Here is a 26,879-nt window from a genome sequence, read left to right as displayed (position 1 = left end):
CTTGTAAAACGTAAGCAGATTTTTTCAGGTTTAAAACAAAGACAGAGATTCAATACGTATTTGATAGTTGCTCTAATATGCACAAGTCATTAGGATCTCAGAGGTTAAGATGTCTGCACGCTATCCTATTAACAGCTATAGCAACCTAATTAGACAATTAGAGGGAAAAGCTAAATCAATACTACAGAGGGAGAAGGGACTATTGGCTAGAGGGTTAAATAAGGGCCCAATTCACTAAGAATTGATGTTTCCAAAGGTAATTGAAGCTGCTTAGAATTTTGCAGAGGAATCTAGCCTAATCTCCTTGTTTAAATATGTGGCTCTTGCATAATTTCTCTCTGACCTTCTGCAGCCAGTCCTTTAGTCTGCTATCCTCTCCTTGGGTGACACTTGAGGAGTCATCCGTGTGGACTTAGCATTTTAGTTGTAGTAAACTGATCATGTAAGACCGCCTTAGAAAGAAGTCCACCTGCCAAACTTACGAGGAGTACGATGCCAAGGATACAAAGATTAAGGGCTTGGTTCTCCTTTCATTCACACTGCTACAGATTGGCAGTAAGTCTTTTGAAGGAGAGTGAATTATAGTGGAGTAAATCAAGAGAATCAGGCCTTAAGACTTCTTTTGTCTTGAGTTTTAGATCCTTTTGGGTATATTTGGCCCACTGAATCCAAAAAATCCCTGAGCATTCACTTGGATGGTATTCTGGTTTATCCCAGTGTTCTGAGGCTTAATCTATTACGACATGCCATTTACTTATGCATTAGACTGCACTCAGTAACATTAAAATAGACCATTCGTAAATTTTTTGTTTTCTCAAGAAAAAAAAAATTACTCAGATCAGTCACTACAGTTCGCAAACATGAACATGTTTAATAAGACTGGTTTATTACCTCATCCTAGGATTTTTGTACTTCTGATGTGGAAGATCAATAGAGGTGACTAGTGCATTTTCTTTCATATTTTGCCATGATAGGTGAAAAGAAAGGCTGACTGCAATAATATCAGAACAGATACTTTAACTAAAGCCATAAAAGGAGGAACTGACTTGCCTAGCAGCCTTGTTATCAGGGTGTACGTGAGAAGGGTAAATGAAATAACCTGTGAAAGACAGAGCATGAATGTGAATCCATGTTAATGCTGGGTCAGCATTTCTCCAGTGCATCTGTCTGTAGGGTTCTACTTAAAAGCTGGGTTCATTTATGGGGTCTGTCTTTGGCCTTGACAGTAAAATGGACTCCCTTTTTTTAACCATACTCTCTTGGATTCCAGCTTTTTTCACTCTGCTGCTCACTGGAAACACTCTTCTGCTTTCTAAGTCATATGAGTTTTTACCAAAGTTCCTACTCATACTGTAGTTGGCAGGATCCAGAACCACAGTCTCACAGCTATAACTTTGTAGCCTATGAATTCACTTAGAAACAGCAAGTCTAGAACATTTCTGGCACATCAGCACTATGTCCAAAACCACTTTCTTGTCTTTACATTCAGTAGCATGGATTTTGTGATTACTTTTCTTGGTGCTCTGGTGCATTGGAAATACAGCAATTTTATAATGAAGGAAAGTACAAACAGTATATGCAGATGAAACTGTGAGTCTTCCATATATTACAAAGTCTTAACTTGCCTTTGATTTTGTACATTCCCTTCACTGGTTTTCATTATCATATTTTCAAACAAGTTTCACCTGCACATTTTTCATTTCCTGGTAATAAACAACAAGGGGAATTTGATTTTAGTTTTACAAATGTTGAAAGCACTACTGTGCCTCCAGTTATTTCTATTCTGCTGTACTGAGCTGTCATTGCTTCTGTTTTACACCTTCATATTCTGCAGGCATGAGATGAAAGGATCAATTAAAAGTTCATCACAGCTTCACATTAACCTATCTCTTGCTATGTTCAGCCAAATATAAGGTGAATTTGACCTAGCCTTGCTGAACTGCTAGTCTTATACAGTCTGAAAGTAACACTACAAGGAAGCTCTTACCCTATATGGAAATTTGTCACTGACTTCACTGGGAGCAATACCACATATCCTCAGCTTGTGAGTACTTATCTTTGTTCAGGATGTCCATAAAGAAAAACTATTGCAATGTATGCCTAGGTTTGAATTTAAAGTGATTATTTATTCGTCAATGATTCCTCATGAAGACATTTATTTTTCACTTCTGCATAATCCACTTACAAATATGCAGAACAAAATGATGGAAAGCACTATGAGCATAGATTAACAACTGCCTCATGGGAAACTGGTACTGTACGCTTGCAGAAATGATCCTCCTCAGCTCAGGTAATTTAATTTGCTATGTGAATTTCTTTTATTCTTTTTTACAGACTGGGCCCCATTCAGGCAATAAGATACTGCAAGAATGGACAACATAAATGACTCACCCTAAAAGCGACAAGGACCTTCAGGAACTGAAGCATAAGCCAGTCTCAATGCATATGGCTAGTTTTCCTTATGAGAGAACTTTCTACCCTAGGGTAATTCCCTTCCTTTCCCTAAGGTATCTCTGACTGGCCACTGCAGCAGTAATGACACCAGCCTGGATGGCTCATGAATTGGATGTGAGCTGCTATACTGTTTTTCCTAGTGAACAGGTAAGATGCATCACTGTACCCAAGGGTTCCTTTGAGAGTTCAGATGAAGCATACTCTTAATGATGTCTGCTGGCATGCCATTAAAATAGGCCTTATCTGACTTAATTTAGTGGAGACAGTTTTGCGGGAGGACAAGAAAAAGGGATTGAAAATCAAGAGGTATAACTTAATCCTAATTATGATTAGTGAATCGGGCCCTCAGAACCAAGACAAAACAAGTAAAGAAGGGTAACAACTATTTCAGTACAGGAACTACTAACTAACATGAGGATCTGGGGAGAATTTTTAAAAACACTCATAAACTGACCATACACTGTGTCGTAAGACATTTCATGATCAGGTGAAGCAGTTGAAATGTCTATGAACAAAATAAATTGGGAAGAAACATTTAATACAACAGAAGTATGAAAATACTTAAAAGTTTAGTAAAAAGTGATTCCTCCAAAATGTATTTGCTGTCAGTAAATAATGAAACTAAGAACTTCCTTACCATTCAGGGCTACGAAGGAATCTGAAAGACAAATAACAGGGGAAAAATCATTATTTTTCATTTGTTTTTTCTTTTAAATAGTTTGCTGCTAGCAACCATTTATGTTTCAGCTGACATATTTAAGTATGTGGTTAGTACACTAAGGACCCAGGCAACACTAATATTCAGACATACCCAAAAACAATGTCGGGCTTTCAAAGTGTTCACGACCAGCTCTGTACAAGGGGTAGCAAGTGGGAAGGCCAGTGTCCTCCCTGCCATGGCTTTCTTTACAAGTCCTAATCTAATGCAAGGCATTGCAAGGGATGCAGCCAGCAATAAAGACAAAACTCAGATGACCCATGACCACATGAAGTAATAAGATCAGCTGGCTTAGCAGGGAATGAAATCTACCCCTGTGCAGTGTCAAGGTTCAATGCATCATTCAGGGCTAAAGAGGGATTTAAGCAGGGCATGGGCTTTGTTGCTTTCTGCACAGAGGCAGATCTCTCTCCATGAGCACAATGTGGTGTTCCTGAATAATTTCCTACCCCTTCTTCTGTATGTAACAGATATCAGGTACACTCCACTCCTGCCTAACCTATTTGCCCAAGGAGAGCAGAACTGCTGAAAAGGGCAAAGATGCACCAGCTGGGAACTGACCTGATTTTGGTTCTAACCCATTTTACAGGGAACAGAGGGCAGAGTACGTATACACCTCCTTCAAAAATCTTTTGAGACAGCCTACACAACCCTATCTTAGGGCAGAGGCTGAAATCGTTGCACTCCTTCAAGCACAGTGATCACAGTAATTAATGGCTCTTGAATAAGGATGCACAAGGCATGAGAAAGCTCTGGCTCTCTACAAAGCAGCTGGCCCATGCTGTATCCCATGGCACACTCTAGCCCTCTGTTATTTTGCTCTGTATTCCAGAAGTAATGACTCTCTCACTGTACATAAATTCCTCAGCTTCATCAGTTTTATTGCATCTACAGGCATCAGTGCAAATTGCACTGAAAAGAATGTGTCTTGATTTTGTGAGGTTTATAAATAATATTTGGGGCTCAGAATCAAACCAACTTTGGAGAGAACATTTGGAACAAGAGTTGTCCTGAACACAGATGTTGGTATTCCTGAAGGCTCAGAAATCAGCATGCAATGTTCCTCTGCATGCAGTGCAAGCTATGCACTTTTACGCATTTCAGTGCAAAACCATAAATGTTTAAAGACTTTAAGCTTTCAACTCATGCTGTCAGTACCCAAGGTGTACTATTAAAATTTCTTAGGCAGAGTCAGTGGTACATAACCCTTAATACCACTAAGTTGTCCCAGACTGTGTGTAAAATCCTCTAAGCTTCACAAACTAAGCAGTTGTCCAGATCCAAAACTGAAGATATATTTCACCGTCTCCCTGTGCTGCACGGGAATGTATTCCATGTCACAGACTACACCAAGAAACCAAGCCACTTCTGTACATAAACAGTCCAACCACCGTGGCTAATAAAGACAATGAACACCCAATTCATTATGTCATTGCTGTAATCAATATCCTCTAGAGCTGAGCTTTTCTCACTGTGTAACTGCTTTGAAGTCTGATGTTTGTATAAATCACACAAACTGGGCTATTTTCCTCAAACACATTTAAACAACAGTTCCTCTTCTGAACCTGCATCATTAGCTGCGGTTGCTGTTCCTGTTGGGGCTTACAAAAGAATGCCTGACAGGTAATGGCATTCGAGGCATCCTTCTGAGGCATTCACAAGAATACTGTGACACATGGTGAAGAGAGAGTAAAAGCTTTGCTTACTTTGGCAGTCACCCAGGCCATCTGTATTGCCATGTTCTATGTCCTGTTCAAATGCCAGTCTGAATAATACAAAAAAACAAAACAGTATGAATAACAACAGTCACAGGCACAACCAGAAAAAAAGTTATCAAATGTGCAACTGGCCATTTCTTTGGAAATTCCACACAAAGGCTAAAAAAACTTAACACAGACATACAAGTTATTCATCATTGCTTAATGATTTCTTGACTTCTGATGATGCTTTGTCTTCATATTATTACTTCTAAAAAATCCACTTCATGCCTCATTACCAAGGGAGGAAAAGAGATTTGTGGGTTTTAAACTGTTAAATACATAATATTATTGGGAGCAACTATAACCCAACCTTAGGTTGTTCACATAGTAGACCAGGTGCACTGATTCTTTGGTGTGAGAAGGACGCTAACCCACTGGGCAGGTACTGTGCTGGGGGAAGACAACCTGCATTCCAATCATTTAGGTACTATGCTGGCTGAGGCTGCAAGGCATAAGGTCCAGCCCACAGAATATATTCCCTTCAACTCAAAGTGCTCTATTGAAAGACACAGGATTTTCTGACATGCTCTGTTTACACCCCTAACCTCTGACTGTGATTTTAGATAACTACTGAAGCTGTTCTTCCAACTTCCTGTGTGGTCAAAGGCGAATGACAAGAACCTTGGAAAACTTCCAACACAAGCCCTTGTCTACATTAGCTAGGATCCTGCCCTTGAGGTATAATTACCCTTGGAGAAAACTCATTCTCAGCTTCTGGTCAACTATCACCTGCTCCAGGAGGGCAGCTCACATCTCTGCCTTCTGGTGGCTAGCTTAGAAGTTCACCAGACATCTCCACAGCTGATCTGGATCCCTTTCTAAGCACTGGCCAGAGCATGGGCTGCCTTGCTCACTTCTGGACTTCACCACTGCAAGCTGCACTGCCTGTGTCTCGATCGATCTACCGATGAATGAGGGAGCTGCATTCCATAAGGTACAGAAGCGCCATAAAGATTGCCACGAAGTTCAAAAGGACCCAAACACTTTTGGAATGCTGAAAAAAACTGGCACAGGTGCATTTTAATATTATTCTACCAAATGTCCAGTCAGGAGCAGCCCATACTCTTGTAGTAAAGCATAAACAGACACATACAGCTATACCTTCCCCAGTGGACAAAATAATTTGAACTGAAATAGCAGGTTAAGAACAAGACAGAAGCACAGGGATTGTAACTGAAGGTTGAGTGGAGCCAGCTGTGGTGCTGTCAAGGCTACACCTGCAATGTCTGCGCTACACTTCCACTTGTACCTTGAGGAAGTGTACCTGTATACCTCAGAGTGGGCAAGCATGAGGTGTGTCAGAAGTGGCCAAGAAATGTGAGCTCTGAAGTGGGTCTGCTCCCTGTAGCCTTTATAGACTTTTATAATTATAAAATAATGAAATTTTACTGTTAAGCAAGGGGAGACCCAGCACTTCTCTAAATCTGCTTTAAGCCCTTAATGTGCTCTGTGATTCCTCATAGTAATGCACAGTAAATTAGAAAGACTGGTTTTGTTTTCAGTGGATAAACTGCTTCAGTAATTTAATTTGGATTCTATTGCCTCTTTAATCAGCTGTGATGGCTCCAGTGTAGGCTGGTCCAGACATATCCACCCAGTTCGCTCCTTTCAGTAACACGCGGACCTTAGTACAGCTCTTTCATTTTCTTCTTCCTCCTCTTTCAGCAGTTACCAATCAGCTGACACTTCACATCAAAAAAATTTGTGAGACATTTCAGAAGTGAATGCAAATAAGGTAGAAACAAACACTTCCCACATTTTTCCTTCCCTAAGAGCCCCATGTTTCAAATAGCTGTGCCCAAGACTGCCTGGCGCCACCGCCAGAGCTTTGCATCCCATTTAGCCAGAGCCCTTACTCACTTGGAGCCAAGGACCAGCTGCGTGCACACCCCGCTCTCCTTCACCCATCCACAGTACGGGTCTCTGGACGCTATGCAGGCCCTTGAGAAAGAAGAGCACAAGGCGGCATTCGTGAGCACTTCTGACTCCCTACACCTACTGCTCAGGCTTCCGACACCACCAGAAAACACCTACTTTTTGCATTTGCCATGACGCTCACAACGTCCCAAGGGAACCTTGATGACACAGGTGGAAAAGGCGATGTACAGGGCACTGCTGGGCTTGTCAAGCTGCATGCCCACAATCCGCTTGTCCTCCATACCATCGTAGCTGCACCTGAGTAGGAAAAAAGTGAGATAAGGTTACAGATGGGTTCTCCTGGGAAACCAGAGGAAACCTTAGTGATTCCTCAAGCTGAAAAAAAAACCCCAAAAAAAACCCCAAGAAAGGTAGAATTGAACAAGTCAAGGAAAAATCCTTACAAAAGCCACTAAAAACACTGATAGACACATAAGCAAGTATTAAAAATGCATGGGACAGCGGAATAAGAATTAGAGAGAGACAACACAACAGACAAGTTTCTGAGGGCCCTTCATTTTTTGTGTTTATTCTTCTCCAGCACTCAAAGTAGCTGAAATTTCTGCATGATTATGGCCCACTTCAAAGGCCCCTTAGGCATATTTGAGGAAGACTGAAATGTGGAAAACTTCCCTTTGAGAGTAGCTTCCTGGTTGTTGAGTTATTTGGAGAGGAATCAGGGTTTTTTTATGGGATTAGAAAATTAATCTTCCTTTGCAGAACTTCACTTTTAATTATCCAGCAGCTGCTGCAGAGGATGGGCTATTTTCTACACATACTAAATAAAAAAATCTTATTGCAATGTAGAAACTGATAAGCAGACATCCCCTCCCCAAACAATTTAAAGTTACTGAAAATACTTGGCTTCTCTAACCACTTCTCTTTCTGTGGGACAGAGTACTCTCTGGGAAATCACAAGTTCAAAGTCACCCGTACATGACTACAAAGAATCAGATACACACTTTTCAGGATTGTAAACACTGATCTCCTCCAGGAAAAGGCTGTCATTTAGGAAACCAGTGTTTCCTGTCCGTGCCAAGAACTTCAAGATGATTCCCTTCTCTGACCCCAGGAAAACCACAGTGTAGTTCTGATAAGGCCCAGCAGCAGAGTCCACAGCAATTTTGGTCAGTCGGTATCTAAAATAAAAATACAGTATTTTGCATCACTCGAGGTTAGATTGTAATTTTTTAATCACTTTTCCCACTTCAGATAATTGCACTGCAGCCTTCTAGCAACTATGTAACATATTTAAGCACTTTTCCTACCTGCCTATAAGTCAACACAGACTGTACTGTAGTTTGGGTCCCTAGATGTTGGGGAATTTTCATGTGTTTGCATGTCCATATGACCAACAGGAAGCAGAATCATCTGCAGAAAGCTGAAGTGATGTTAAGAGTCTGAGGGCATTTAGGTACTATCATTCTAATCAAAAGGAAAAGCATGGTGATTTCTTCAGGCAGCAAAAGAGTCAGCACAGTGAACTTTTTCAAAATTTCACACTCTGTCATGTTAAAAGAAGCAATAATGATAACTGAACTAGATTCAACCGTTTTTTGGTTTTGTTTTTTTTTTTTTTTTCAGGAAAAGCTGTGCCAGTACAATATTACAATGCTAAACACCATTTTACCTCACTAAAAGTAAAACCCTCACCAAGCGAATTCAGTACTGGGGTGATATCAAATCTTGGGATGACTCAATTAATTGAAAATAAATTTATTGGCAATTTGGTAGCAGTTAGCTGGTACTGGCTACAAAGGTGAAGCACTCTGCAGAGTTTGCTGCTCTCATTTTTGGTTGTAGGCATAAAATCTGACATAAAAACCTGACAGAAGACATATTACTAAAACTAAGTCAGATTCTTCAGAACTAAACACTGCCCAGCACAAAACTCTACCCTCGTTCAGAGGAAGAGAGCAAAATATGGCAAAAGTTAGTCACATTATTCTGCTCACAGCTGGAAGGTAGATAAGTAGTATAGTGACCACGGTAAAGAGTGAGAATGTATTTTGATAGGAAAGTGATGGTGTATTTACCCCTTGCTGATGTATGAGCCTTTGTACAAATCTGTTATTTTTTTGTTGTTGTTGCCATGGAAAGGATACAGGCTTTGTGATTACTTATGCCTATACACTTTTGCATACATTAAAGCATACCAGTACATAACCTGACAGACAACTACATATCCTGTGAACATATCCTGGCAGACATATTTGTATCCTGCATACATATTCCCAAGTTCTCTGCTGATCCTTGCCCAAATTTTTCTACAGAGCCGTTCTCAAACATTGATACATAATCCGGCAGGCGGGTCAACCTTCCCTGCACAGCATTTCCTCCAAGATCCTTTTTCAGCACGGTGTGGCTGGAAAGGACTGAGGGTTCTTCTATTCTTGAAAGCTGTTCAGGGAGTTCTGCAGCATCTGCTCAGCTCTGCCACCACTCCTTGCTGGATTCATGCCCAGCACACCAAGGACATTTACAGAGTTGGAGAGCACTTGGAGCAAGGCTATTAGCACAACCTGACAGCTACAATGAGGACAAGAGTTCACTTAGTGGTACACACCTGACCATTGTTCTCAGGAACCAGGGTCGATTAACAATGGAAGGTACAGCCTCATCCATCAGTGGATGTGTTTTGATGAAGTTCAGAGTATCATCTGGGAACTCATTAGATGTTACATATTTTTCTAATGATGTAGAGCCAGCACAGCAACCAGGCCTATATAAAACAAGAGAGTAAAACAAGAAAACTTATTTGACATCAAGAGCAAACCTTCTTTTGTTATGAGGCCCTGTTTAAAATCTGATGTGCCTTACAAGAGTTTAAATGGAGGATTGAGAAGTCTAGTGGACTTGTTCAGCCCCCCAAAGGAAGCCTAAAATCTTGCTCTATCCTTCATTCAAAAGAACTTCACATGTCACCTAAAAGCACAAAGGCATTTCTTCATCAGGAGTGTTATACAGGGAGTTTGTAGTTTATCCACTCACATGGAACCTAATCACTGCATGCACACACTTGGCGTAATTCTGCCCACTGGCACAGGTACTTTCCTATCTGTAACTTGCCTAGTTGACTGCTCTTTCCTAGAATAAAAGCAGTCTCTATAATACAGAAGGAAGTTGATTTTTTTAACAAGGTGTGAAAGAACGTCGCTTTCAGTCCTGTCTGGTAGAAAGCAGAGTACCAGAGAGGACAGCATAGATAGCATCCATGTAAACACTGATTTTACCTTTCACTCTATTTGGATGAGATGATTTAAGAATGATAGCACTTTGAGGACTTTCTCCGAAATGTCATCTATCATTTTTTGCATTTTAAATGCAAAAGTGCTCACCTTATTTCTAAAATCTACCCTGATCCTAAGAGGTAGCTTAACTTTCGTGCCTGGACAAGCCATCTCTACAATGGAAGCAGAAAAATGCTTTGCCTGTTGTTTGTATTTTGTAGGCAATTTTCTCTAACAAAAGGTGCATTTGATGTCATTTTCTAGAGTACTATGAGTCTTCAAACCTTTGAGTCACTGTGAGATGGAAAGATGAAAGATGAACCAATCACTCATAAACACACAGCAGTGTCCAATTTTTATCTACTCTTATGTGGATAGTCACTGACATCAATGGAGTAATGTCAACATGAACAAAATACAGCACTGGTCCTATCATATGTGTTGCTCAGGTTCAGATAAATATTCAAACATTAGGTAAATAAATCTTATGTAGGAAGGTAGCATAGGACTGGAGGGAACAAGTCTGGTCCCAACAAGTCTGAGCTGAGGAAAGCAAACTACGTGCAGACACTGTGTGCTCTTGCCTCTTCATATCCAAAATACTTCGGTTGTCTTGTAACTGCAGGTAGAACTAGCAATAGAGGCAGAGAAGAAGAAACCAAGGGCATCACTAGTTTCCTAGGTTTTTGCAAGGGTTCTGACTCGTGAGGCAACATTCCCAGAGAACTCAAGGGAGCAGCCTATGCCTTCTGGCACCGTGGTGCCTAGGCTTTCTGTATATCTAAACTGGAGGCCTATTTACTCCTTAATCCTAATTGCATGATTGGATTAATCCTGTTTTAATCTCAAAACTGGTTTAATCCAGTAAACATAAAGCCAAGTAAACCCCGCTGTTCGGCCAAACAGGGAAACAAGGCCCCTGAAAGGCTCCAGTAGGTTTCTGAGAAATGTTGGGATCACTAATGTTTCTGCACCATTTTGAGATATTAAAAATGGCCTTTTTTCAAAGGTGCCTCTCATGTACTTCAACGTTGAGTTAGAAGTAATGATTATTTCTATTAAGCAAATTGAGGGTCAAATGTTACATGAAACAGTGTTCAAAATTCACTTCACATTATGTTCTGCAGGCTTAAAAAGAGAAGTATTATCCCATCTTCAACAAAATTGTTAACCTGCTATTGGCTCATCTCAGACTGATAATGCAACTTACTTATCTTCCTTCCTACTGAAAGAGATTTGTCCTTCTCCTTTCCCTCTTCCCTGACAATATTCACTGAGTAAGTCCCAAACAAATGACCTCGGAGCTGTAGGGCAGCTTTGCAGTCCCATGGCAGCCTATCATGTCAACAACTTGTTGAAACACTGAAGAATGCAGAAAAAAATCCAGCAACAGTGCTAGAAGGTGCCTTACTAAGGCTCAGACTGAAAATAAACACAGAATTTGTCAGATTTTCCAGTCACCTACAAGTTCTTCTCTTGAGAGACAACTTCAGAATAAATACAGCACAGGAATGCTACACTTGGCAATTCTAAAACATGATGGACCAAACTCGGATTAGGCAGAGACTCAGTTGCCACCATAAAGCTTTGTAAAATCATAGAATCACAGAGCATCCAGAGCTGGAAGTGACCCACAATGATCACTGAAGTCCAGTTCCTGGTCCTGCACTGGAACACCCCAAGAATCATACCAGGTGCCTGAAGATGTTGTCCAAACACTTCCTGAACTCTCTCAGGCTTGGTCCTCTGACCACTTCCCTGGGAAGCCTGTTCCAGTGCCCAGCCCAAGAACCTTTTCCTGATATCCAACCTAAGCCTCCCCTGACACAATTTCAGGCCATTCCCTTGGGTCCTGTCACTGGTCACCACAGAGAAGAGATCAGTGCCTGCCCCTCCTCTTCTCCTCACAAGGAAGTTGTAACTGCAATGAGGTCTCCCCTCAGTCTCCTCTTTTCCAGGCTGAATAGACCAAGTGACCTCAGTCACTCCCTGTATGGCTTCCCCTCAAGGCCCTTCACCATCCTCATTGCCCTCCTTTGGATGTCTCTAATAGGTTTAGATCCTTTTTCTACTGTGGTACTAAATACTGCACAGAGTACTCCAGATGTATTTTTCTTTTTAAGTTATTTAAGATATCACAAACAGTGTAAAACATGCATTTAAGTGATAGAGCTTAACTATCATAAATGAATTTGATTTATCTACACACATATCAATACCTCAGAGCAAAAAATGACTGGTGTAAATGAGTTAACAAGTGTCTGTCAACAGCATTTTGTATGAAATGGCTATTTTCAGGAAGTATGAAGACAGTGTAATAGAGGAGATACATGGAAACACAAAGGAAGTGGAAACAGGGAGAACAGCTCATAGGAGGAATGAAGTAAACTGAATCTCCAGTTTGGTGGAATGCTCTTTTTTTCTTTCCATAATGCATCCACTGTGGTACTTAAATTGCATGTTAATCACAGAACAGCAAACTACAGAACTGGTGCAGGCTTTGCAGTAAGATATATCCATTACCAAACCAATTTGCAACAGGTGTGTAATTCACAACACTTTTAAGTGATTATTCTCACCAAGTGGATCTCATGCTGGCATGATTTATGCTACACAAATCTTCTTTAAGTGGAAAAATTCTCACTTGTATACTTTAGATCCAAATTCAACTCAACTTCTATTTTACTGCTGCAACATGTAGAACTGTATCTGCACCTTACAAGACTCTTCAAATTATCAAAAAACCTGCCTGAAGAAACAGAGCAATATCATCATACATGAAACGTACCTGGGCTTGGGCACTCGTTCATCAGGAACAGGTGTCCATGTGGAGTCTGGAGACTTTTGTTCTTTGAATCTCCCAGTAAATACATTGGCAATGTCAAGCATGTCATAGGCACAGACTGCAGAGCCAGGGATGCTGCAAAGTGACATTTCCCAGAAATTGTTACTTATTTCGCAGTTACGCATAAAACCTTGAGCAAAAAACATGCTGTGTAGGAGTCTTAGTGTCACAGGCTACTCCCTTCTGAACTCTGAATCCAGTATTGACAGGAAAAGCCAGCCCCATGGAAAAGCCTGAAACATACCAATCAGCAGACAGCTTGTGCCAGCAGAATTTATTTCAAAGTCTCTAAAGAAAGAGGTAATTGCATTTATCTTGAAGAAGGGAAAGAATCTGGGAAACTCCGGCTACCACTGGCAGTGCATAAGGAGTAATGGCCAGTCTCGTTCAAAGCCCATTATCTGGAAATCTAACTTCCTGTAAGTCATAACATCTCTCAGTACTGACAGTCCCTGTCATGCCTCAAAGAATAGACAGTAGTCACTACTCAAAAAGTAGACAGTTCAGAAGCTGGTGCTAATCAAACTGAAACCGTGCTGCAATGTGCCACTGAGGTGGCATTTACGTGTAATCACTCCATTCTCCCACAGCCTGACCTCTACCAGGTATTCCCAATGGAAAGGCGTTAACTGTGCTCGGGAATTTGCTGTACTCAATGAGATGTAAAGAGCTTACAGAAGCAAATTCAATGTTGTTTTTAGATTATAATGTTGCAAATTTCAACTTTTTGAATATTTTCATGCAACTGTACGACAGCATTGTCTAAACATAATTATACTCTACACCTACATAGTTTCTGAAAGTCTTAAGGGTTTCCCATGGTCAATCACTTGGAAACATGAATTATTCATTTATCCATCTTTCCTTTTTTTTTAATATGTGAAATACTCTCCTCCTTTCCTTTTTTTGTGCATGAACTACTCTATTAGTGTCTGGCTTTCACCACTTGATTTCACTGTGTAAACAGCATGAACCCAGATAGCTGAGGCTTTCAATCCTGCTCTTATCTAGTAGTTTATTATACGCTAAGACAAAATATAGTAACTATAATACTGTTACAGAGAATAAAACTAAACTCATATAGGTATATAAATTGATAGAAAAATAACTGTTTGAATATTAAAAGGTTTCAAAATGTGTATTACTGAAGAAAAATGAAAAAAAAGTAGGGAGACAGTATTAGTCTTACTTTGATATCCACAGATTTTTCTTTTATGGGGAAGGAAACTTCAAAGCTCTACATTAATGTGATACTACAGAACGGGAGTTTAAAATGAAGGCATGTAAATGCTGATGTAAAACATGGTCAAGGGTGTATTTTGACACAGAGAGGCCCTCTCCCTAAAAGAGACCTCAAGACCCACTCCAGCAATAAGATTTTGCACTTTGCTGAATTAAGTTGTAAAGGAAAAAACAAAACAAAACAAACCTAAAATCTTGAGGTGTGTTACACAGAACTAAAAGTGCTGAGAACTCTACTCAACACATAGTGATGGAGGGATTGCTGTGGTTAGAGGACTGCAACATCTTTTACTATTAAGGATGGCAGTTTGCAGGTCTGTAGCACAATGAAGTGGTAAGGATGGAGTGCTGTGGGTCACAGCCAAGGCATCTCTGAGCCACTGGACTACAATCCATCACCAGCTGCTACCCTGAGTGACCTCAGATTAGACTGAGGAATCTCTTGCAGTTCACTCTAGGGGGAAATTTTGTTCCAGAGACCAGAGGTATTTGTTGCAGCTTTTCCTTACTAAAGGAGGAATGAAAAAGATGAGTCCACCTTAGAGGTTTCACAGGGTCATGAAATATCCTGAATTGGAAGTGACCTACAAGGATCACTGAAGTCCAGTTCCTGGCCCTGCACTGAAACACCCCAAGAATCACACCATGTGCCTGAGGGTGTTGTCCAAACCACCCTCTGGGTGAAGAACCTTTTCCTGATATCCAACCTAAGCCTCCCCGACACAATTTCCGGTCATTCCCTTGGGTTCTGTCACTGGTCACCACAGAGAAGAGATCACTGCCTGCTCCTCCTCTTCCTCTTATGTGAGGAAGTTGTGGACTGCAATGAGGTCTCCCCTGGGTCTCCTCTTCTCCAGGCTGAACAGACCAAGTGACCTCAGGTGCTCCTCATGCAGCTTCACTTGAAGGCCCTTCATCATCTTTGTAGACCTCCTTTGGATGTTCTCTAATAGTTTAGTATCCTTCTTACATTGTGGTGCCCAAAACTGCCACAATATTCAAGGTGAGGCTGCCCCAGTGCAGAGCAGAGTGGGACAATCACCTCCCCTGACTGACTGGTGATGCTTTGCCTGATGCCCCCCAGGACATGACTGGCCCTCCTGACTGCCAGGTCTGCTTCAAAAGGTGTCTCCAAGAATATATGCTTCCTGTCATCTTCAGTGTCTGGCAAAAACTGGGGCCTATAAAATAGTATCTTGATTTTTACTCCAAGTACTTAGATTTTAAAATGCAAGTTTTAAGGAAAAGAGTTATTCATTATCCACCACAGGAAATACTAGCAGAATGGGAAGACAATCTTAATTTTGAGATAATATCGCAAGATACAATCTATTTTCTGATGTTGAATCTCTGTTTGTTCACTTGTTTGTATTAAGCCAGATTGCATGCAAAGAGATCATCTTAATTTAAGCTTGTATTCCCTACTGGTAGCATAATTATTCCATTGCAGTTCCTATTGTTTTGATGTCAAAAGCAGTGATTATACATTACAGTCTCAGGCTTACTCTCATTTGAAGTCAGTTCTGTGAATGACCTCACTGAGGTCAGGCTTTGACAAGAGGTAGCAAGTGTATAGCAAAACTAGATGAATTTCACAAATGAAGTTCACCTTTTAGCCTAAATGTTACTCTGCGAAATTGCAATATAGTTTTTAATTAGAATGCTACTATTTTTTTTAACTTGTCTGGGAGTCCTCAATAGTTGGATAAAACTTCTAATAAATTCTGGAGAAACATGTTATAATGTGTAACAGTAATAAAGTCTTTGCAGGTGAACTCACACTTTTGGAGAAACATGCAAACCGTGAAATAGATGTTCTGGGGACCCTCCTTCCCAGCCAGCAAGATAGCTTAGGACCTTGGATCTCCCAGGAGATTCAAAGGTTAGCAGGGTCAATGCAGGGTTAAGGATCAATGCAAGGGTCAGCAGGGATGCAAGAAATAAAGGGAAGGATAATGTGGTTCTTGGAGGTTTACATATAAACAGGACAGACCCAGTTCTTTCTTTGTGCGAAAAAAAATGATGTTTTCTCTTTGGAATAATATTCTGCAAGTTACACACTGCAACACTTCTTGGTGGCTGGTGTGAATTATTCCCATGGAAAGAAAAGTATGTCCAAGGAATGTGTCCCAATAGTAAATGGCTCAAAGCTTCTTTAAGTCATCAGATATAAAATGCAATAAGCAATACCAAAGTTCCTTAAAAAGAAACACAAACTATCAGTAAGTGCATAGCACATTATAATTACAGTGCATGAGCAATCACTTCTTGTACCTTCATAAAGTGAAAAGAAACTGCAGAGAAAAGCAAAACATAAAGGAAATAGAAGGTAAAAGGTTATTGTGCCTATTACCTATTATATGGAGTGGAGAATGTTGCTAAAACAACATCCCGGCCATTGAAATGGATAACATCTGTAACTGCCTGCAGTATGTTAAAGTAGAAGTGTGAATCGCCAGGAACTGAGCAGTTCAACCGAGCCTTGAGAAAGGAAGTCCACTGTTTTTCCAGCACTCTCTGAGATCCTCCCATGTCATTTTTGCAAACCTGGGCCACCCTTGGGAAAACTACCTGGAAGAAAAAATGAAAAAACAATGGAGAAAACTAAATGATTGTTTGAACCAAAGACTTTGCTGGAATACTGCTTTTAAAATATTTGAAATAACACAGCAAGGTGCTTAATTTAATACCACATTTCTATAATTTGTGACAAATAAGAAACAGAGAAAAATTACGCTTTGGAACACTGTGCTATGAAAGATAAGACTGTGGCATTTACAATACAGCCATAAATCCTTCAGGAGATCTGTTCTCAACCCATATAAAACTCATTTCCATACAGACTGCTTAGCTTTCTATTTCCCCAAACAAAAGCACATTTCATATTCACAATCCCTGCAACCCACACTGCCTGCTCTGACTCTTGTGTTTTCAGCACTTAAAAACTATGTAAATATTGCTGGGCTTTTATTCCTGCTCTCCACCTTTGTGACCTTGGTCAGCTTTTCTGACTGCTTAGTCAGAAAGCTATTGTAAAATTAGCAAAAACGCAAAAAGCGTTTAATTATTCTTTGCAGAATACCAGAGCACAAAATTCCTACCTCTGTTTATTCAGCACTCCAATTCATATTTCTTACAGAAAAAATATTTCCTTGCTTTGGAATCCATTTTTAACAATTATCTACTATGCTGAACTAACTACATTAGCCTTGTGCTTTTTATAATTTCAGAAAAGAGACTCCAGCATAAACCATTACTGTAAGAAACCACAGTTTCCTTTCAAGACAGTGCAATGTTTCACTCCAACCAACCTTTTGGCTTGAGCAATAGGAATCCTCTCAAAATGATGACCTTGTCATCATGATTTATAGTTCTCATTTCAAGGTCACTCCTAACAGCATTGGTCCAAGAATAGCATACATTTTCATCCTCCTGAATCTGACAGTCATTCAAGGCAGCGTTTTTGCCCTTACCTTTCCCATGCTGTTGTACTCCACTGCTATTTCCCGGAAGAAGAAGTATATGTAATTGCCATAGTCCACTGCCTGAACAAAGTATGGTTCTAGAGAAAAACAACCAAAGACATCCTATTTAGGCACCACATACAGCATATAGTATGCCAAATACATTCACACAATATCCAGAAACATCTGCATTTGACAAACTTGATCAGTTTTCAGAACTAACAACTTCGCCACAGAAAAATCTGTCTGGGGACAGGAGAACCTGGGAAAAGTCTGTGCAACATCACTGCAAAGTAGTTAAGCCTTTGCCACTAATATATCTGCCCTGCGTGGAGTAAGAGCAGAGGTAAACAGGCATTTATAACTGTATGCCTGAGGGGTCCAAGCAGTGCTCTTTATGGCATGCACGCTGTGAGTGGAGTGAGTAACAAACCAGGTAGCTGTTTCTGCCCACATGTCTCCGTAGCAGCAAGCGAAGTGGGACAGCTAAAGTTGACATCTGGCAAAACATTTCTGCATGCAGAAAAAGACTTCAAACCATGGCTTTGCTCACTCTAAAATGCTAACTTAAAATCACTACAAATGCTAACTATTCCTAACGCCTACATAAAGCTAAACAGCACAGTTCTTAACAATGAGGGCATTTAGAGCACAGAAATTGCCTAATTTAATGACAGCAGTACAGTCCCTAAGAACTATAACAGAAAGGCTTTGTGCAATATTCCCATAATTTATTTTCATTAATGAATCTTAACATTTACAGGATAAACCTTCTACACTTCATAAAGCCTTGACTGTTACCTAACAGTCCTGTGGCAGGAGTATTTTCAAACACAGACAAAGCACACCGAGCCCTGCAGGTTCCAACCTTTACATCCAACAGATGTAAACTGGTGGATTTCAGCTTGGAAAGCTCACTGGAATACATATTCTGGTCTACCTAGCTCACAGGTTCTACGAGGTCCAGTAACTTGGGGTCAGAAGAAGAGAGAAAGAGATAAACAGATCAGGGTAAGCAAGAGATGTAAACTAGTTCCTTCTTTCTGCCAGTAAGCATAGGTGAAATGAAATGACAAAGAGGTCTGTCAGGAATCCCAGTCTCTCATCAGAGATGCCACTTTTTTCATCATGTGTGTGTTTATCTACCTTTCAACCACTTGGAGTCATGTTTAACTGTTCGCAGAGTTGGGCTGTCTCCAAGGCTTCGGTATATGACTGCATCTATTGCAAGGAAGTCGGTCACTGTGGCAGAATACAGCTTTCCCTCTGGGGAGTAAGGAAAGAAGAAACAAGGGGTAAGAAGCATTACAAATAATACAATTGCTTTCTATCACCAGTCAAATGAGATGGAGGAAACAAAACCATCACAATCTCCTTAGGAATACTGGAGGGAAAAAAAAAATCCAGCTGGGTAAATGGGACTGAGTACTGAACAAAAGCAAGTCACTAGTTTACAAAACGGTAATTTCCGAGGGATGCTGTAGGAGAAGAAACCTTATGGAATAATTCTTCTCCACTTTAGGTGTGTCATACTGAACTACCTTATCTAGTTTTTCTGTACAAGCCTCTGGTTCAATGCTCAGAAATCCTGCATAAGCATGTGAGCAAAACAAATATAACAGAACCGTTAGTTTTAACTGGAGGTGCAAACCAGACAGGTCTTGGAGACTGTAGGCTAATTGACACTTATGAAAAATTCTCCTCTTGAGAGCACTTTTCCTCTGCCAAAGATCACTAGCAAAAAATTAAATAGCGTGCTGGGAGCCCTGCCGAAACAGCAATGCAAAGAGATGGAGGAGGATTGCCCATCAATGTTTCTTTTCTAACATGCATTTTAGGCATGAATTATGCATTCCTCTCTCTTTAAAGAACTGGAAGACTAGTGATAAGAAAGGGTCTACAAAATGGCACCCCAAGGACAACCAAAAGATGCAACACTATCAGGAGGTAAAAGCACAAGATATAGCAACATTTTAAAATTTTATTCATTGCCTAATCTGTTTGCAGGTCATGGTAACTGTACAGGACTGTTTTCCTCTGTGAGACAGATCTTGAAACATGATGTCTGGTAGGAGCACAAGCATTGCAGCATGAGGACAGAAACTTGTGTCTCTGTTGCACGGCATAAAAACTAGAACTGCCTACACCTCCTTTGACAGAGATTATGGTGAAGGCACCAGCACTGGGGACGTACCCAGGACAAAGCACAGAGGCTTTTATTGGTCAAGCTCTCCTCACTGCACTTTCAGACATCTTTTAATTTAAGACTGAGAGAGGATCTCATTAACAAATATAAAGATGTCAAAGGTCTGTGCCAAGAGGCTCATGCCAGACTCTTTTCAGTGGTGCCCAGCAACAGGACAAGGAGCACTGGCCATAAACTAAAACACAAGAAGTTCCACCTCTACATGAGGAAGAACTTCTATACATTGAGGGTGGCAGAGCGCTTGAACAGGCTGTCCAGGGAGGTCATGGAGTCTCCGTCTCTGGAGACATTCAAAACCCACCTGGATGCATTGTGTAACATTGCCTAGGTGACCCTGCCTTGGCAGGGGGGTTGGACTAGATGACCTCCAGAGGTCCCTTCCAACTCTAACAATCTCTGATTCTGTGAATTTCAGCTCCATATTTAAAATTTGGACTGTTCTTCATTAGCAGAATTGCATGCCTTGTTCTGAATTATGCAATTCTTGTCCTTATCTGACTACTTCAAAATGAGCATTTTTCTTAGCAAAACAGAAAAAATAATTACAACATCCCCCTCCGCTGATATGAAAACCAAATTTAAAACAGAATAAAAAGCTGAATTGTTTAGGTATGGATGTCTGAACTCCTCTTAATACAACCACGCATTTAGTTTCTTTCCTGCCAAGTTCCTGAATACCATGTGACCAATTACAATTCCCACGTATCAGCTGTAATAGCTACAGGCTGCAAGAGGAGCCATATTCACGTAAGTGCACCCAACAAACTCAGATGACCTGGATTAGTGCCCTAAACTGCTCTGAAGTGGCTTTTCACTGCACTCTGAAAACGGTATTAATATGTATGCCTTGTAAAACAGTGATTTTCTGAAGCTAGTAGATTTACAGGGTATATTCTACAAGTATTTATTTGAACAATATCAAATTTATTCTGAATTACCATGAAAGAGTATGACCATTTCTATACATATTCTCTTCATTTTCAAAAAATATGAAGATTTCTTCAGTGACAAAGTGGGAGTCATCTTACCGAACTTCATCTGCATGCAAAATGAATGTTTACAATAGGCTGGTCATAAATGCTTTCTTGGCCAGTATAGTGAGAAAGGCCCTTCTGAATGGTCATTCAGACTGCCCTGAGGATAGGGAATCTGAGATACATGGGAAAATTATTTCTCTGAAGCTGTTCTTCTCTTTCCATGCTTTATGAATTACCTGCTACAACTAGAAAATTTCTCCTGTATGTTCTTTTAAGTGTAACTAAGAAATTACATACTACCACCATCATCACCATCATTCCTGAAACAAAAGGACCCATTTATTTACACTAAAAAGAATAAAAAAAAAAAAAATTAAAAAATGAAACCTGTTAAAGAAACTCTCCTTTGTGAGGCAGATAATAATACCTCAAACACAGTAGTGCTTAATAGAGCCCTTTGGCCACAGACTCAGATGAGAGTGGCTGAAATACTCCTGCGCTCTTAAATCTTAAATATTTCCATGTGAGCACCCAGGCTCTGCTTTCTAGCATCATGCCTGCTGAAGAGGCATTATCATGTATGACTTCTTTATTTTCTTCACTGTCTATTTTACAGCCAAATCTAAAAAAAGATCATCAGGATTCGCACTAAGAGAAGTTCAATAAAGAAACAATTTAATCAGGAATTCATGAAGAGACATATATAAATACTACAAAACCACAGCTAAAATTAACCCCATTATAAGCTCTAACTTTTTCTAACTATTGTAGAAGAAATCAGAGTTAATTGTATTCTGCTGCATGCCATATAAATCACCTCTAACCAACACACTTCTCTCCACTGCCTACAACAGTTGGTAAGACCATACTGAGGTTTACAGCTTTAAAATAAAATCAATTTTCCTTGCCTTCTACATTTAGAAAAGGGCACACCACAGCATTTTCCCTAACTTCTTTTTATTATGAATGTTAACATAAGCTTAGAGTTGTTAAAGAGAATATCCCGCCGAATCCTCAATAAAGTTCACACACGCTTCAACTTCCTTTGACTTTCACAGAAGCTGGAAGCCACCAGAAATTGTGCCTCATTGGTCATATTATCAAGAATATAAGAAATACTGGAACACTGAACCAGGAAACTGAAGTTTCAGGCAATGTTTATAATAGTGAAGTTAATTTCAGAGCAAGGAAGGCTTTTTTTTGCTAGGGATTTTCTCATGCTGTCTATTTTTAGTCATTGTTCACTCCCTTTGCCACCCTTTAGATTTAGGCATTCTGGACTCAAGCAAGAGGCACAGTATTATGGCAAGCCTGGCTGCAGGACAGAAAGCGAAAAGTTTATCTCCATCAATTTACCTGCAAACAACGCAACGTTGGCATGCTTTGCATCATAGGGGCACCTGGCCATTCCACTGAACTCATCTCCTAGGAACTCCAAGGTATCCATCTGAAAAACCAAAGAGAGCTCCTCAGATAGAGAAATAGAACTTCTTACCCAGAATGAGGCTTATGACAAAGTGTTCTTTTCTGGGCAGGAGGAAGGTCGTTTCTCTAACTCTGCTCCTGACTATGAAGTAAAAACCTGACAAAAATCATGCTGTTAAATTAAATCAGTGAGAAGAAAGTGTGTCTAGTAAGTCAGGCATTCTTTTGGAACTAATCACTCTTAACACAGCACATTTTACAAAAGTCTTCAGTCTATATTTTATCTGTACACAAGCTTTGTTTTGAACTGTAGCAGCTATGTAGGTCTATGGTTCTGGCAAGGCTTCAAAATTTATCCTCAATAGTAACCTAACAGAAGTGCTCTTATACACAGAAAAGACTGCAAACCACAGCAGTTAGAAGAAATGGCATTAGAACAATTATCTCTGTGTGCATTTTCCTCCCCCAAGTTCTGAGATCCTTCTGCTCTAGTCTCAACACTGGTGCTCTCTTCCTTGATTTGCATACTCAGAAAGATGCTCTTCAAGTTTTACTATCAGTTGAGTCTGTGTCATACAGAAATCCTCTTACCATCAGGCAAGAATTAATCTGTACAGGAATTGTAAAATCTGAGGATTATATGTAACTCTAGGGAAATAAATTCACCCTGGGTGCTGATAATGACACAAATATACAGATCAACTTTATGCTAAGTTCAAGACAGTTTAATGAGCTACGGGGTAAATGTACACCTCTTCCCTCCTTAAGATTCTTATACTACGGTATTTTTGGAATAAGGACCTTTCTAGCATATTGAGGTAACTTGAGCAGCTCATACTGCATAAATCACATACAGTACAGATTCACAGAGCATGAAAAATAACGCACATGGCTCCATCAACTCCTTCAATCAACTTTTAGTTTGTATGTTACAGTTTCCACTGGATGATTTTTCATCATTTGTTGTCTGTTTACTCAAAAGCTGAAAAGTATTTCATTTGATAGTGAGAGGAAATGAGTTACAGTCCCGAGCAACTTCTTCTGCACCAGGCTCCACATGGGCTCATCTTCACATCCACTGGCATGGTTGAGGGCAGCCCTGACTTCTGTTTAGCACATGTTTAGTTCTCTCTCTGTATAATGCAGGAATACATGCAGGAAGCCAGGGCAGGTATTGAAGAGACCTTCTGCAGACTGTCAGAGGGACCACTACCCAGCCCTGTGGCTCAGCAGCAGGTGAGGCAATCTGCAGAGGGCATGCATCACAGGGAATGAAACACCTGGAGGGCCATTTTTATCCCTCAGATCAGGATGCCGAAGATATCTGTAGTTGTATTCAAAAGACAGCTTTCTATCAAGGGGAATGGTTGAGATTTGTTAGCCTCATTAATGACACTGAGAGCTAAGAAATTACAAACTGTTCTGGAAGACTAAACTCAGCACTGAGATGCTTCATTGCATGCTAGGAGTGGGCAAGGAAAGACAGAAAAAAAGAAAGAGCAGTTAACAGAGCGGCTACCTGTACCTCACAGTTACCATGACAAAGGCTCGTATTTTTACTCAAATTTGGTTCTTCCTCCATAGACTGCAAGAAAGTATTATCCTGAACTTCTCTCCTGTGTTTCCTAGACTGCAGCCGTCACAGTAGCTAAACAAGGTAAAGCAGCACTGCACAAAAATCAAGGAAGAGCAGCAGTCACAGTGAACACCACTAAGGAAGTAGTTTTCCTGGGTGTTAACACCTTTATTCTGTTTTTTAACAATAACTCTGAACCCAAAAAGTAAATGAGAATTGTGCTATGACTTTGTCAGAAGCAGTATTAACAAAGCTGAATTTTCTTTGTCCAGAAGAAGAATGAGAAATGACCTGTGGGACTTAAGAGTGCCTGGAAAAGCAGGGTCTGGCTATCAAGCACCTAAGCAAATTCATTCAGCTACTCCAGAAACACAAATTCTTGGGGGTTATATATGAATATACTGGTAAAAGCCTGAGAAAACAGCAAATATTTCAATAAATGGGTCCTGTTGAAATGGAAGTAACAGGGACACACTATACCAAAGCAATAAATTGGGTTCAGGGCATTAATGTCAAGTATGCATGGACCAGCATAGTTTTCTACGCTGCTCTAGAAAACGTTTTGGCTTTGCAGATCCCCAGCTAATGAGGAATACATCACTGTCCTGCTGTATTGTTCCCTGTGGAGATTTGCTGTTCAATCACTTCCACAGCACACAGTGCCGTAGGGTTTCCATAGCTTTCCTATCTGCTGGGTCCCCAACACTAAACTCAGGTTTTGTTGTCCCCAAGCAATGAGAGAACTCATTTTGGCATTGAGAACAGTATAATAGAGAATTTAAAAGATGCTACTCCAGAAGTAACCCCCAGCATTAGTCTATGACTTGATGTGGGTGTCAGTGATAAGCTAAGGATCTTACTGAAGAGTGACTACATCCCCAAGCAGTGATCTGACGGACTGTACAAGCCTCTGGTTCAACACAAATGAGGGCAATGCAAAGTGGCAATGATCTTGATGGGCAGGAGTTGTAAAGAAGTAAGTAATCAATCTGAGAAATTCTCAGAAATCCAATCAACACTGAACTCAGCAGCACTGAAATAAGCCAGGATAAATGCTTCAGAGTTGAATGGTACATAGCTCAATGACAACCTCATGCTGCTGCCAGCAGAGTCACAATAAATCTAACCAAAAGACAAGGCATAAATGAAATTCCACAAACAGATCACATACCTTGTAGTTCCTGCAAGAAGGGTTAAATGCATTTGTTCCACAGATAAACAGTGTATCCTCGCTTCTTTTTAGAAGAACCTTAATAAAGTTATGACATTCATCCTGAAGAAAAATAATAAAAACTATTTCAACTACTGCGTCTTGGGTATCTGTTTGTATTTTTATACCATGATATTTCATTGTCAGGTTTAAAATTAAATTGGCTGGTAGCCACTGTGATTTTCTGACCTTTGTTTTGTCTATGTTTAACTTACAATGAGCAAGTTGCAATTGATTTATATTCTAGTGGTTTAAAAACTACAAAGAACCGAAGATATGACATTCACATTACAGTTCATATTTTACTATCGTTCACATAGGTGAATTTTTGTTTCAAAAATGTTGCTTTACTCAAGAGTGAATATGATCTTCTCATCTATGTTGCTGTCAGACAGTAACATCATCACTACAATGTACTGGCATAAAGTCTCCATAACTATAACGGGAAGTAGATGTGAAGAATCAGAGAGTCTCTGTTTAATTATGTTACTACTTGTGTTAGTCATAGGTTACAGCAAGGTGAAATTGGTATGAGAAACAGTCATTCTACAACCATACATTCATGCTTTCTGATGCTTTACACAAACTTCTCAGTAAACTCCAGAAGGGAGATGGACAGTAGCTTTTAAAACAATGGTAAGCAAAATCAGTATGTTAAGCATTGAGTCCAGAACTCTCAATGCTTTAAGCATTTCAGGATATTATTGTGGCTTCTGTTGTAATATTTTATCACATTCAAAGTGAACTATTTTTGCAAATTAAAGCCTTCAGTAAGTTGATGGAAAAAGCAATTACTGGCAAGAAATGAATGGCATGATACACTCCACATCACAGACAGCAGCCTGAGATAACAGTGAAGCATCTAAACTAAAGTGGCAGATGCAGAAGAAATGAAAATTGCCTACCTTATGTTTTCCCTTCATTCTGCATGTGTCTACATCAGCTTGCCTAGATTTCCATGTCAATTTCTGCAAGGATCAAGAAAGAAATCAATTAGAACTCCGAGGTATTTTGCATTTGATTTCAGATGTAGAAGTCCCTTAGGAGGGACTAGCTGTTGAACATGTATTTATCGAAAGTTTTCTACACTCTTTCTCCATGATTAATTCACCACAACAATGAAAGATCAGTGATGTGGAGCATCACTTAATTTTTCTTTGCATCTATTCATTAGATTGGAATCCTATCCCTATTTTTTTTAAGCCTAAAGCAACAAAATTTAACAATAGGCCAACTCTGAAAAACGTGTACTTTTCATAAAACTACTAGATGCTCTCTTCTTTTAAACTTATATTGCTCTGCAAATCAGAATAAACATTTATGGACAATGAACCTTTAATGGATTCTAAATGAAATATGTATTATGGAAGACGTATTTTAGATCAGCAATGAAATCAAATTCAGGTAATTCTTATCACTTCAGTTCAGCTAGCAGGCTCAGAAAGCCCTCCACCTACCAAGACACTGTTGACTTTATCTGCTAGTTCTCTCCAGAATATTTTCAGGTAAATCCTACCCTGGACTTTTTTGCGATGAGTTTCAGGAATGGCAAAATGTGGAGGGTTCATTAATTACAAGAAAACTTTGGTTAAAATCATATGGCCTAAGACAGTATCACCTTAGACACTATTGCCACAGTAGTTCTAACAGTGTTTCTGATCAGTAAATTGATGCACTGTGTATTCATGAAGGGCTCCAAGATGAAAGAGTAGCCATAAACATAAAAGAGTAACCATAAACATAAATGTTTATTTCAGCTTGAAGCCTGTGCTCTCACTCTTTGATGAGTAATTGTACATAAATTCATCTTCAGCATCATTCATAGTTATAATGAAGCACTGTCCTCTTTCTACAG

At 39.9% G+C, this 26,879-nt stretch overlaps 1 protein-coding gene across 5 annotated transcripts in view; it reads right to left on the bottom strand.

Annotated features, from left to right (window-relative positions):
- Positions 1-26,879, bottom strand: part of SEMA6A (semaphorin 6A) — a 118,718-nt gene that overhangs the window by 32,740 nt on the left and 59,099 nt on the right. For 2 of the 5 annotated variants that reach the window (XM_050328987.1, XM_050328988.1), the window contains exons 5-18: positions 25,930-25,992; positions 24,986-25,087; positions 22,170-22,260; positions 18,777-18,896; positions 17,640-17,728; positions 16,520-16,737; positions 12,868-12,999; positions 9,416-9,571; positions 7,812-7,988; positions 6,967-7,107; positions 6,793-6,873; positions 4,879-4,937; positions 3,092-3,112; positions 2,909-2,959 (exon numbers count right to left, since the gene is read on the bottom strand). In XM_050328987.1, the coding sequence (XP_050184944.1) occupies positions 2,909-2,959; positions 3,092-3,112; positions 4,879-4,937; positions 6,793-6,873; positions 6,967-7,107; positions 7,812-7,988; positions 9,416-9,571; positions 12,868-12,999; positions 16,520-16,737; positions 17,640-17,728; positions 18,777-18,896; positions 22,170-22,260; positions 24,986-25,087; positions 25,930-25,992 (1,501 nt within the window). The remainder of the gene's footprint in view (positions 1-2,908; positions 2,960-3,091; positions 3,113-4,878; positions 4,938-6,792; positions 6,874-6,966; positions 7,108-7,811; positions 7,989-9,415; positions 9,572-12,867; positions 13,000-16,519; positions 16,738-17,639; positions 17,729-18,776; positions 18,897-22,169; positions 22,261-24,985; positions 25,088-25,929; positions 25,993-26,879) is intronic. The other 3 variants (XM_050328989.1, XM_050328990.1, XM_050328991.1) reach the window with 2 other exon arrangements.

Source organism: Myiozetetes cayanensis, unplaced genomic scaffold (genome assembly GCF_022539395.1).
Source record: "Myiozetetes cayanensis isolate MyiCay16 unplaced genomic scaffold, myiCay2020 scf4, whole genome shotgun sequence".
In the NCBI taxonomy this organism is placed as follows: domain Eukaryota; kingdom Metazoa; phylum Chordata; class Aves; order Passeriformes; family Tyrannidae; genus Myiozetetes; species Myiozetetes cayanensis.
Note: the sequence above shows the minus strand (reverse complement) of the source record. Positions and strands in the feature narration are given on the sequence as shown.